This window comes from Notamacropus eugenii, chromosome 4 (assembly GCF_028372415.1).
Source record: "Notamacropus eugenii isolate mMacEug1 chromosome 4, mMacEug1.pri_v2, whole genome shotgun sequence".
Classification (NCBI taxonomy): Eukaryota; Metazoa; Chordata; class Mammalia; order Diprotodontia; family Macropodidae; genus Notamacropus; species Notamacropus eugenii.
Window position 1 is genome coordinate 64,202,422 of NC_092875.1, and position 14,401 is coordinate 64,216,822.

General features: G+C 38.1%; 1 protein-coding gene across 6 annotated transcripts in view; it reads right to left on the reverse strand.

Moving 5' to 3' along the window:
* DOT1L (DOT1 like histone lysine methyltransferase) overlaps positions 1-14,401 on the reverse strand; it is a 121,292-nt gene that overhangs the window by 93,758 nt on the left and 13,133 nt on the right. For all 6 annotated transcript variants that reach the window (XM_072601475.1, XM_072601470.1, XM_072601469.1 and 3 more), the window contains exon 2: positions 4,268-4,311. In XM_072601475.1, coding sequence (XP_072457576.1) covers positions 4,268-4,311 — 44 coding nt within the window. The remainder of the gene's footprint in view (positions 1-4,267; positions 4,312-14,401) is intronic.

The following is a 14,401-nucleotide window of genomic DNA, read 5'->3' on the forward strand; positions in this document are numbered from 1 at the left end:
AAGAACTCACGATTTGACAAAAACCTACCTTTCCCACTGAATTAGGCAACTCTCTAGGCCTAAAAATTGCTGGTCCACAATAACAGAAAGTTTCCTCACCTGGGAGTTATCTGTACCACTGAAATCACCAATCCTGTCCACATTTAACAAAAGATGCTGGAACTCATCTAACACCTTTGTTTTACATGAGGAAAAATAGGGGAAATGACTTGAAAAACAAAAACCACCCACTATTAAGTCCAAAGATATGCTTCAACCTAGCTGCATAAAGAGTTAATTAACTTGTTCAATCAAATTTAATGGGCCTCAGTTTACTACAAAAGGGAAATCGTAAAACCCTCTCAGTGTTAGAGAAAATAAAATAAGGTGACATATTAAGGTGCCCTGCAACCTTAACACACAATACAACTCAAGGCTTCCGGTGATGCACTGAGGCAGACTGCAAGGGTTCTTCATGAGTTATCATTTCTTTTCATCCCTATCTATATCCCTTCTCCTATTATTTACACAAACAGAAATCTGTATGTAGATTAACTTTATGGGCCAAATAAAGGATAGGAATCATGACCACAGAATGTCTGCAGTTTCTGGTAGGCCAAAAGACAACAGTAGTGCATGGCATTTAGCAACATTAAGAAAAACAGCATGTAAGAGCCGGTGGGAAAGCTGGAGAGATGAATGAACAAACTCCATGATTCCCAAGTGTAAATTCATTTCTTCTCTCCACAGCATTACAGTTCCAAGAAACCAGGACACGAAGCAGTAAACAAGCCACTCCCTCCATAAATGTTCAGCACAGTGGTCATCCTGAAGCCCACATCCCCTCTTCAGGCAGGCCACCTCGCTACTATGCTCCACCTTGATACATTGTAGTTAACTGTTACCTTTACTTTATCAGCATGAAAAACCACTGAGAGGCCAAAAAAGGAGCAGAGAATACACAAAGCAGTAACCAAAACTATTTAGTAGTGGTTAAAAAATAAAAAGTTGCTTAATCAAATAGATTAGGTAAACAAGGTCAAGAAGTAATCATAGCGGCATAGTAAGAAAGAAATTAGGCTTAGATCAACTTCTGAAAACCAAATATCACAAAAAATTCCAAAGATGTATGCCCTAAATAGAAATGGTCATGTCATTTTTTTTTATTTTTTAACAGGTACTTTTCATAATAACTAAGGCAAAAGGGAGAACCGTGAACAATGAACAAAGATTATCAGAAAGCTTTTACAAATAAGCCATATCACTGCAAAGAATTAGAAGAGTAATGAACTGGGGAGGAGGCTGGGTGCTCCAGAGGATAGAGCATCAGCTCTGAAGTCAGAAGGATCTGAGTTCCACATGACACTTAGTAACTGAGTGACCCTGGGCAAGTCACTTAACCCAGATTGCCTCACCAAAAAAAAAATAAAAAACCTCCTTATATCAAGAACTATTCTTCCATAATAAACAAGTGCTCAAAAGATATAAACAAGCAGTTTTCAAAGAAATGCAATCAACAACCATATGAAAGAATACACCAAATCGCTAATCAGAGAAACACAAATTTAAATAACTGAGGTTACACCTCATATCAAATAAGTGAGGATGACAAACAAGGAAGATGGCACTTGTTGAACAAGGCAACAGGACAGGCAAACTAACAGGCAGCTCCCAGCGAGGGAGATGTGACTTGATTTAGAACCACACTCAAAAATAACTCTACTGACCCAGGAATACCAGTAGTAGGCATCTACCTCAACATGGTAAAAGACAACCATCTCTCCAACAGTGTCTGCTGTGGTAGTGAGTAAATGGAAATAAAGCGGGTGCCCATTAATTAGGAAATGACCCAACAAAATGGTACATGAACGTAAAAGGATACTGTTACCAAGACTGAGGAAGTGATACAAAAGACAATGAGCACAACATACAGAACAATGATCAAAGGTAATCAATGCTGACTTTGGAATTTGGATGACAAAGCTTGTCTCTCACCTGGAAGAAGACACTCTTATGGTCAAAGTGGGCATTTGTTTGGTTCCATTGTATTTATTATAGAAGTCTCTCTTGTAACGAATGTGTATAAGAGAGGCCTTTTATTGGGGGCGGGAAACGTTAGTACGGAAATAGAAAAAAAAAATACATTTTAAAATACCCAGAAAGAAACTGAAAGGGACAAACAGGGCAATTCTTTGTCTCCCCATAGAACATAATCTCCTTCAGAATGGCTATAGTTTCATACTCTATATATGTATCCCCAGTGTATACAGCACCAGGCCTGAAAGAGCAAGTGCTTTAACAAAAGCTTGTTGATTGATACTACCTTGTTAAATTTAATATGTACTTTTAAAAAGCCAAGCTGTATACAACAGAAGTGCACAATGTCATACACAATCTTTTTGTACCGAATTGCTTTTGCTGAACAAAGACACAATGCAAACTTTACAGAGTAAGGCAATGGTGAGGTATGATAAACACTGCCTGTCATCCTTGCTACTAGGGAGGCTAGAGATGGTGGACCACCTGAGTTATAAGCTGTAGTAGGGCTTTAGTTGATTAGATGCCTACACCAATATGGTAAGCCCAAGGAAGCAAGAGGCCCACGAAGCAGGCTGCCTAAGAACAGATGAAAAGACTCAAGTCAGAAATGGAGCAGCATGCCAATCAGAAATGGAGTTGGGGCCACAAAAGGCCACTGCACTTTCAGATTAAGTGAGATAGGTAAACAGTCACCACTGTTAGAAACACACTTGACGCTAATAGAGTATCAAGGAAAACTTATTACAGCAGAGTGCAGAGGCACTGAACACTTTGGCCAAAGCAGACCCCCACCCTCTTTTCAGGAGGAGGGAGCACTGAATACAGAAGTGAGATGAGTTATATACTGTTAGTTTAGCACAGATCCTCCCACCAGGAGATGGACTGGTCCGTTCTCCATTAGGTCACCATCTTCTCCACATGCCCATTACGTAACCACCCCGGTATGATCACCCCTCCCAAACATGCATTAACATAGGACCCATGATCAGAAAATGGAGGGATAATTTTATGCGGGATATGTCTGCTTATGTGCATGAGGTCCATTAAGCAAGTGCACTGAAGAAAAACCTTCTCCAATTAACTCTAGGTCATTTTTTCTTGGCTAGTTCCATATAGTTGTAGATTTGGTTCCTTTATTAAAACCTTTGTAATTTTCTGAAGGCCACTGTCTGTCTTTTGATTGGTTGAGTCCACATGCAATCTGCTGGCCCTCTTATTATCTGACTTATTCTCCATGACTTCATCAATTAACAATAACTTAATGTGGAAACTTAACTTTTGCTGTCTCTCACACCACCACCACCACCACCACCACCCAAAACAAGGTAAAGAAATGCATAGCAGAAACAATATTGACCTATTTCAGGTGGCAATTATTTGTGGTGCCCCCTCTAAAATCTAGTGGGTACAACATAAGAAGCAAGAAAAAACTACAGCTCCAAGAGGAATATAATCATGCAGTCACAGTATTGTCTCGAGGGATGACTGTTTTTTCTGTTGAGTTGATTTAGAATGTAAAGACTGGAACCCATGACTTTTGATAGAAAGTGCTAATGTGGAAACTAACATGACTGTTTAAAAGAAATACTCTTCTCCCCACATCTTTTCTTTATTCTTACTATTTTCCCTCCTCTCCCCCAACTTTCTGTAATAAATTATCAGCTAAGGTATATTCCAGCTGACTGACAACCCTAACAGTCCACGATGACTTAACTGTGATCATATCCATGTCAAAGGTGGCACTGGACCCATGTCTAGTAAAATAACATCCAACATACCTTTCAACTATACCAAAGCCACTGCTATAGTCCTGAACAAGCTCAAGAGAAAGTTCAACAAATAGAAGGGCCTAAAGGTTTTCTAATAATAAACAGGGAGGGGAAAAGCTTTAAAAGCAAGACCACGGAAAGACAGGGAAAGGATGTGGGAAGAGTAGAATCCATAAGGAGCTAAGATGTTTAAACAGAAGTACCTACAAATTTAGATTAGATTAATATTAGAATTAGGTTAGCTAGTAAATCTAGCTTTTTTTTTTTTTTTACATCTCTGTGCCAGTAGGAAATGAAGCCAAATGTATTGCGCAATAATCTGAATCAGCTATTTGTAAGTTCGGGGAGAGTCAGCAGAGCTTGGGGTTATAAAAATATGATTAACTCATCATTTTGTAAATAGAGTCCTCTTCCAAAGTATCCTGACATGAGAGAAAAACACACAAGACATTCCAACAGACAGGATACTAAATGCTTACCGAATGGTCTCAATGATTTCATGAGCAGCATCATGGTGTTTGTCCTATGAGGGGAGAAAAAAAAAAGATTCATTTTATTCACCCGCATTATACCATGAGATGGACAGTCTTTAAACAGAAGAAAGTGTACTAGGGAAAACTACTGATCACCCCCCTAGCAGGGACTGTTGTTATCAGCCAAGTGCTCCTGCTGTCCAGCACCTCCCCAAAAGCAAACGGCTTTTTGGTTCTTCACTCTCCTTCCTTACTCTAGCAGAAGTGAATATCTCTAAAAACCTTCCCTTTTTAGCTTTTTTTCTCGCTACTGTATCACGCCCCTGATCTTGATCCTTCTTCCTATCTTTTCTAATGGCCACTTGTAATTCTCCTTCTCTAGTTCTTTCTCTTCCCAAGGCATAAATCCCAGGATTCACTGAGGTTCCATGTCCTTGGCCTCTGCTCCATTTCTTTACATTCACTTCCTATTCGCTTTATCACCCAAATCTAAATCTCAAGTTCTGACTACACCTCCAAGTTTAAGCTCCACACGTAATTTGCCTTGCTATTTCCACACGGTTGCTTTATGTCTATATCTATGTCCATGTGTACAGGAGTTCATTCATCCCTCTCCTCCTAATATCAAACAAACTAATATTTCTAGAAATTCATCAACGATTCCAACATTCTCTCAAGTACAAAATACATTCTCTTAAGAGAAATCTTAAGATTCCACCTCAGTTTCTCCTTATTCCTCCAGATCCAAATCAATGACCAAGGACTAGTGGTGCTTGTTCGATTTGCCAAATTCTCACTGCCACCACCTCAGTCCAGAACCTCACCTTATGCCTAGGTAAGGCAGTGTGAGATAGTAAAAAGAACGGTGGATTTAGAGTCAGTAAACCTAGGTTCAAATCCTGATTCTGTCACTTATTACTTGAGCAAGTGACTTTTCTCATCAGTTTCAACACCTACGGAACGGTCTGCAATAGAAATGCAGGATCAAATCCTGCCTCATACGTTTACTCACTGTGTGACCCTGAGTAAGTCACTTAATCTATTTGCCTCAGTTTCCTCATCAGTAAAATGGGGATAACAAAAGCACCTATCTCCAAAGGTTGATGTAAGGATCAAATAACTGTAAAAGGCTTAGCACGGTGTCTGGCATATAGTAAGCACTATATGAATGTCCACTATTATTATCTATGAACAAAGAATCTCATGTGAAACAAAGGTATTTTTGTTAGTATGATGCACCAATGATAATAGCTAGCCAGTAACAGCGTTTAAAGTCTGCAAAGCACTTTATATATGTTGTCTCGTTTGAACAGATGCTATTATCTCCATTTTACAAATGAGAAAAGCAAAACGAAGAGATTAAATGTCTTGTCCAGTCACTCAGTAAGTGGCAGAGGCAGAATTCAAATTCAGGTCTTCCAATCCAAATCTAACATTCTATTCACCACACTACCTAGCTGCCTCATGTCACAGGTAAACAAAGCAAAATTTTCCTATTGATGGTGAAACTCAGTCACAGATGACATTGAATTACCTGCAAAGACCAAAAGTTTCCACAATTAAATTCACAACAATCACTAAAAATCAATCTAATAAAAGAACAAAGGAGATAAAAATATCTTACCCAGATGACAAACACCCTGTCAAATTAGTCTTATCAATAAAGTATTTAGAATCGACATTGCAGATGAACAATGATCTTAGGTGCCCAGGACAGGTTAAAATGCATTTAGAAAATTGATGCTTTCAACAATTTCAAACTATTCATTGTTGCAAAGCTCCCCCAATATTCTCTTGATGATACAATTAATATGGTTACAAAGACTAGCAAACTATGATCTCAGAAGAATTAAAACTACAGAAAAACCAAAGGGCAATGAAAAGTTACCAAAGGTGAGAAAAGCTGGTCATATCAAATAAAACATGCACAATGGATAGAGATATACCATGATTATATGTGTGTGTGTACACACATATATATGTACATATACATATACAGCAGACATGATAGACAATAATGACAGCTGAGAGATGAAGAGATAGAGATGTTCAGACTGAGAGATACACAAGGACATGAAAGTAAACCCCAAAACGCAGCAACACCCCAACACTCCAAACATACGGAAAAAACTATAGTTGTGCTAAAAAAAGTTGCTTTTACATGTAACTGGGGGAAGATGAAATACTACAGGAAAAAATACAATTAAAATAAGCAAAGATGGATAGAATCTTAGAAAAGTTAGATTTGATACATCTCAGTAGAAAACCGAATGGGAACAGAAAGGAATAAACTTTTTTCTTAGCCATACATGACACCTTCACCAAAACCGACCATGTTTTAGAACATAAAAGCCTCACCCCCAAATGCAGAAAAATATAAATATTAAATGCATCCTTTTCAGACCATAATGGAATAAAAAAACTACACCTAATAAAGGAAGGGCTGTAGGGGAAAAAAGAGAACTGTAGCTGTTTTGCCTCAACATTCCAAATTTCCTTCTATTTAGTTCAAAATTAAATAGAACAAGACACAGTAGAAGCCTAGAATCAAACTCAGAGGACCTAGGGTTTGAATCCTGAGTTTGCTATGGCTTACCTACATGACCCTGCTCACTTCCCTTTTCTCTGGGCCTCAGTTTTTATTGCTCATTTGTACCAGTTGTGTCTGACTCTCCATGATCCCATTTGGGGTTTGTGGGACACAGATACTGGCATAGTTTGCCATTTCCTTCTACAGTTCATTTTACAGAGGAGGAAACTGAGGCAAATGGGTTAAGCAACTTGCCCGGGGGGATCACACAGCTAATATCTGATGATGGATTTGAACTGAGGTTCAAATCTGAACTTTGAACTTCTAGCAAATAACTCCAGTATCTTTACCAACAGAACCCCAAAAGGGGTCACAAAGAATTGGGCCTCAGTTTACTAATATGTAAAACTACAGAATCACTAAAATCCTTCCTTATTCTAAATAGATTAAATTCCTTAACTTAAAAACCAAAAAGAATTCTACAAGAAGATAAGACAGTATTACAATCTATACCTGAAAAATCCTACAAAGAAGTCAGGGATCCATCCAAGTTCAAAACAAATTCAAAATAATTTTACCATGACAATTTCCATGACAACTGAATAAATCTCAAAATTATATCAGCCATCAACTGATCTGTATACGCATCACCTATGCATACAATTTTAAATCACATGAACTAAGAAAGAGTGGAATAGATTAGATATGCAATACCAGTAGTTAATGACCATAATAATCTAAATCTTTGATAAATCCAAAAAGCCAAGCTTTGGAGGCAAGAACTCACCATTTGATAAAGATTAGAGAGAAAACTAGAAAGCAATTTGGCAGAAACTAGACACAGACCAACATCTAACACCACACACCAAAATAAGTCCAAAATGATAAACTGTTATCAAAGTAATTTAGGGGAGCATAGAAAAATACCTGTCTGATCTACACATAAGGAAAGAGTTTATGACCAAAGAGATAGAAAGGATCACAAGGGGTAAAATAGATAAATTAAGCCAAAGGATTCTGCACAAACAAAACCAATGTAGCTAAAAGGGAAAGCAGGATATGAGTAGAGGGAGAATTTTATAAAAAGTTTCTCTGATGAACCAAATTAATAAAAAGAGCCATCCCCCCAACTGGCAAACGGTCAAAGAAAATGAACAGGCAGTTTCAGAAGAACAAATCAAAACTATCAAGAGTCATACGATTTAAATCATTGCTGATTAGAGAATTGCAAATTAAAACAACTCTGAGGTACCACCTCACACCTATAAGATTGGCTAATATGACAGAAAAGGAAAATGACAAATGGTGGAGGGGATGTGGAAAAACTGAGACATTAATGCATTGCTGGTGGAGTTGTGAACTGATCCAACTATTCTGTAGAGCAATGTGGAATTATGCCCAAAGGGCTATCAAACCCTTTTGACCCAGAAATACTACTACTAGATCTTTATCCCACAGAGAAAAAGGGAAAAGACCTATCTGTACAAAAATATTTATAATAGTTCTTTAGTGATGGCAAAGAATTGGAAATTGAGGAGATGCCCATCAATTGGATAATGGCTTAAAAAGTTGTGATGGAATACTCTGGTGCTATTAGAAATGACAAGCAGGATGCTTTCAGAAAAACCTGGGAAGACATAACAACTGATGCAAGTATAGACAGAGAGGGAATTTTTTTTAATGACAACAACTATCTCTCTAAAACCAAAAGGCAGCATTATGCCATAAGCAAATGTTTTTTCACCAATGAATACAGAAGTCAAGCATGCCCCTTCCTTACTATTATTTGGCACAATTCTAGAAATGCTAAAAACAGCAAAATTTAGACAAAGGAGACAAAAATATCCTTATCTGCTGATAAGATGATGGTTTACTTAGAAAATCAAAGGCAATCAGAAACTAAAAATTAATAGCTTCAGCTAAGTTGCAGTCTACAAAATAAAATTATAAATAGCACTTTTATATAATACCAAAATCCAGAATGCAATAATATTCAAAATAAAAACGAAATGCATAAAATATGGAAGTTAATCTACCACCACATCCTAGCAAAGCACCCTCAATCTCTATGAAGAACTTAAATAGCTACAGGAATATTCAATGCTCAGAGCTAGGCTATGCAAATATGAAAAAACACTACCGAGATAAATTCATAGATATAGTGATATGCCAATCAAAATTCTAAAAGGATATCATACAGAGCTGGACAGATTTCATTTAAAAGAACAAGAGACCTAGAATATAAAGGAAAATAATGAAAAAAAGTAGGAGTGACGAAGATAGTACTTCCAAACCTCAAATGATAAGAGAGAAATTATCAGAACCATTTGGTTCTGGTATAAAATTTATTGTGAAAAAACACTATATATTTAAAAATAAAAACTAGACAGCAAAGAACCAAAAATAGCTGGGCTCAATAAGCCAGCATTTGAAAAACTTGAAACAAATTACCTTGGAAACAATTCCCCTTTTGACAGGACTTCTGGGAACACTAGAGTACTCTGGCAAAAATTAGGTTTAGATCAACATCTTATACCATATTAACAAATTCAAATGAATATTTACCTAGTAAAGTCAACCACTCAATGAGTGTTTACTAAGCTCTGAGAACTGATAAAAAAAAAAGTAAGCCAGTCTCTCCCCTCCAAGAGCTCACACAAGGCAGACAGCATACCAAAGAGGATGCCCAAACAAGAAGAAGACAGGACAAAATAAAGACAGTCTCAAAGGGAGGGAGGACCATAAATGCTTCTTTCAAAAGGTGAGACTTTAGCTGAGGCCTGAAGGAAGTCAACAGACACAGGGCAAGATTCTAGACACAAGAGGCAGTCAATGAATGCGCAGCTTTGGGAAACGGTGTCTTATGTGAAGGTCACATGAGGAGGATCCCAGATCCTGGCTATGCCATCCCTGAATACATGGAGGAAGTAAGGCATAAGAACATTGGAAAAGTAGGCAAGAATTAAGTGAGAAAAGGGTTCTAAACACCCAAGGACAGCATATTTGTTTCTGGAGGTGATAGGAAGCTATGGGGGAATTTGCTGAGTTGGGCCCCAGCAAATTTACTGAGTTGTTTGCATGATCACTTTGGTGGCTGAATGGAGAACAGGCTGGAGTAGGGTGAGCCCTGAAGCAGGGAGATTAATCAGAAGGCTACTGCGGTTGTACTCCAGGTGTGAAATGATAAGAACTTGCATCTGGAGGTTGCAGCATCAGGAGTGAAGGTAACTGACAGTTCATGAAAACACTGGATTACAGGGGATAAGGTTGAAGACTTGAGAATGACACCCAAGTTGCAAGCCTGGGTGACCAGAAGGATAGTAATAGCTATAGTAGTAGCCAGGACAACTACAAAGAAATTCCACAGAAACCACAGATCAAGATGTCCAATAGCAGCTGGAGACACAATACTAGAGGTCAATTGAGAAGTTAGATAAAGTAAAAGTTAAATAAGTAGAATGAGAATAATCCGCAAAGAAATGATAACTAAGTCCATGGGAACTGATTGAGATCACCACGGGTAACAGTAAAGAGGATCCAAAACAGTGCCATGGAGACCCTCAAGTTTAGTATAAACTCAACCTGGATGTAAATCCAGCAAAGATGACTGAGCAGATGTCATTTAACGCCAATTAACTCACGAAAAAAAATCACTACAACTTGCATACTGGAGGTTTACATGAAAGATCAATTCAGTTCAACTAAAATGTATTCAATACCTGCTAGAGTACAAGATGCCATGCTAAACACCAGAAAGCCAAAATGGAACATCACAAGTCCTTTGCCTTCAAGGAGCCTAAGAGATTTTGGGGTGGGCTGTGGAGTGAAGCAGTACACCAGAGTGGAGAGGTGCAGGGTTTGCAGCAACATGACCTGTGTTCAAACCTAGGGTTCTCCCACATAATACCTATATGATGGGCCTTAGAGAAATGACTTATCTACCATCCTCTCTGTGTCTCAGGTTCTTCATGTTAAGTGAGAATGACTTTTAAAAATTACCGCCCTTTAACACTACTATATCTATGATCCCGTGAACACTAAATTATATTATGCAGATGAAACATTCCTGGAAAGGTTTTGGTTTTTTGGGGGTTTTTTTGCTTTTTTTACCAAAGTTGTGACATCTAAAATTAACCATAAAGAATGAGACTTCTGCAAAAGTCATTTTCCTAAAGTATAAGTCTATCCATGTCACTTCAACATTCAGACTCCAATGGTTCCCTATTAACTCTACAATCAGACTCCTGTTTTTGGCATTTAAAGCCCTTCAAAATACAGGCTTCAACCTACATCTGCAGTGCGGTGACACACACTACTCTCCTTTCCTTCATCTCTTGGTTCTGGCAACTCCCAGACCTCCTCACCTCATAGAATCAATCCCGAGCTTCCCACCAGACTCAGCTCAAGTTCTACCTTCCACATATTTTTATATTGTACATACTTATATAGATGGATGTGTTTCTCTCTTCTAATAAAATGCTGGCTCCTTGAGGGCGAGGACTACTTAAGTTTTTTTTCTTTTTAGCCCCAGCTGTCTGGACATACAGACTCTTAGTAAATAATTTCTGGAGCGGGAACATGGCATGGGGATAGTCATGAAAACCTCTGTTTAAGTTTCTCTGACAACATACCCATTATGTGACATTGGGCAAGTTATTTAACTTCGAGGTCCCAGGCAACTCTTCAAGACTCTAAGTGGCAGAGCAGGTATTGATCTGCACTGGCACAGGGAGCTCTTCACTCAGTCAAACAATGGTGAATAAGCATTTATTATCAGGCAATTAGTAGTATGTACCAGGCATTATGCTTAGGTCTGGAAATGCAAAGATAAAGATGCAGTCCCTGCCCTCAAGTTCACGTTATAATGGGACAAAATGAAATGTACCTAGTGAGGTGCAAAATATTTAGTGTAAATGGGAGGTAAATTAGGAAACCACAAGTGTGGTCCAAAAAAAATTATAAAACACACTTTCCTTAATCATCCCTTGTAAGGTATTACAAATTTTATTATCCCCACTTAACTTCCAAGTTAAATGGCTGGTCCAAAAACAGACTAGTGAATGATTCCATCCCAAAGCCAACTAACTCTCTTTCCACTAAACCGTATTTCCTCTCTACAGGGGAAAAAGAACTCATGAGGAATTTTGTAAAGCCTTTCTTTTTGGGACAGACACTAACAGACTGAAGGATATCTAGGAGGACAATGAGGATGGCAAAAAAACATGCCCTAAGAGATTAAGGGATGGAGCCCAGAGAAAAATAAGAGGGGCACATGATTTCAACAGAACAAGCATTGAAGTCATCCTGCTTGGCACCAGAAGGCAGAACTAGGAGTAGCTGAGGGGGCGGGGGAGAAGGGGAGGCCTTGCTAAGTTGCTATAACAGATTTCTACTAGATGTAAAGGGAAAGATGGGAAGAGTTCTTAACAATTAAGATAATCCACAAATATACTGGTGCATCCTCAATAATATCCTTCAAGGAGAAGCTGGATGACAACTTTGTGGGGGGATGTTGTAAGGAGGACTGCCAGAGAGATGTTGAATCAAATGGCCTCAGAGGTCACTAGGATAATAATGTATGGAACCCAAATTTCCACATCCTTTATGCCCATGAATGGTCATTGCAAAATACCTCTAACCTACTCAGAAATGATCAAGAGACAGACATAAAAGAATTTTAAGCCACCTTATACAAACTAGTCCAAAGTTCAAAAACCTACATTTTACAAATGGAAGAAACTAAGGCACAGAGGTTAAGCAACCAAAGTCGGATGGGTCACACATTCACCATTTTGGTCTTGGTAAGGCAGGAAAGTAGATCATGACATTTTACAAAGATTTTCAATAAGCAATTTAAAAATAGGATGTTCCCAATGTTTCAGTGCTGTTTTAAACTTTAACAGCTTAAAACTGCACAGAGGCTTTTAGAACAGCCTGAACATAATTCAATTAACCCAAACATCCTATTCTCTGAGTATTTTAATTAACCATACACCTACATTTCCCAGATACAGGCTATGCCAAAGTATACACTATGAATTCAAAAAGAAAGGCAAGACATTTTAATGGGAAACACAATAGAGTAAGAGGTCTTGGGAATCTGGGACTCTAATTCTGTGCCCGGAGAAATACATGCTTTATTGATTTCATCTACTTGTATTGAATAAGTTAGTGTGGAAAAATCTAGGGACTGGAGATATGTTTCTTTCTTCCTAGAGTTTTAGCTTTCAGTACAAAAATCTCAAATAACAAGTGCATGTGCTTGCGTGCGTGTGTGTGTGTATAAAGATGTGTGTATATTATATAAAGATCTCTCATGCTTCAATGCTTTCTTCCTAATTCATACGTGGAATATGTATCTTTTGGAGAAGTAGATATATTTCACTGGAGAAGTAAATTATGCTACTGTCTCTGAAATACCCAACTTACCAGGAAGCAGTTATTTGAGTTATACGAAGTATGAATCATATGAACATGAAGGAGTTTCAAACAGATCCAAAGAACAAGGAAAGATGCATAAGAGATCTCTGAAGATCCCCAGCTCTAAGAAATGTTGCTTTGAAGGTAAATGACATTGCAGTGACTGACCCCAGCACCCTATTTCAGGGTATAAGTGTGTAGAAGTATTGTACCTGCCCAGGTCACAGGACTGGATTATCCACCATTCAGAATATAAGTATCAATACATCTCTCACTAAAGATACTTGGCCCCATCAATTTAGTTCCTGGCTATTGTGAAGATTGTTTAAATCAGGATTTAAATATGTCTTCTGTATAACTTTAATCTGCGCACGGATTGCTATATAGTTTTATGTGCTAGGCTTCTATGGTAAAATAAATATCTTTATAAAAGTAAGAGGACCTCTAAGCAGGCAAGAAACTTGAACTCCACTTGTAGGAATAAGTCCCTCAGAAACACTGATTGCTACTTGACTTAGCCCATAAATAAGACAGACACCATAAGAAAATATTAAAAGAAAGACACATTGACATCAGGTTAAGGAGGGACCATAAAAACAAACTTCTCAAATTCAGAACGTCAAATAACCTCATGCACCTTGAAACCACTGATGTTATCACTCATCTCAACATAATACGGTTAACATTTCTAACAATGGTTTTCAGTTTTAAAAACCAAGAGTATATATTTCTATAGCCTTTGGGGCTTTCCCCAATAACCAACTATGTGGATCCCTAAGTAGTCTCTCCATTTGTAGATGAGAAAGGTTAAATGATCTGCTCTATAACAGCAGTTACTCCCTCATACCCCTCCACATGATAGAACTAGAAATTCAAACTAGAGTTCCTTGAGTTCAGTGTCCATTACAACACCTTAGGTAGGTTCAGAATCCTCCTTAGGAAAGCAGTAAAGTATATAATACACACTTCATCCCCCATGGCGAGGAAGCCCTCCCTCCTCTTGAATTCCTACCTACTCTTTAAAGTCTGTTTCAAATCCAAGGTGGTTGGTAACCACCTTGAGTTCCCCTCAAGTTTCAGAGAATTTTGTTTTGTGCCCTTCTGTAACTTCAGGAATGCCAGCTATGTCAGTTATCTTACTCCCCATAAGTTCTTGACTGAAGGGTCAATATCTTATCTACGCTTTGTAC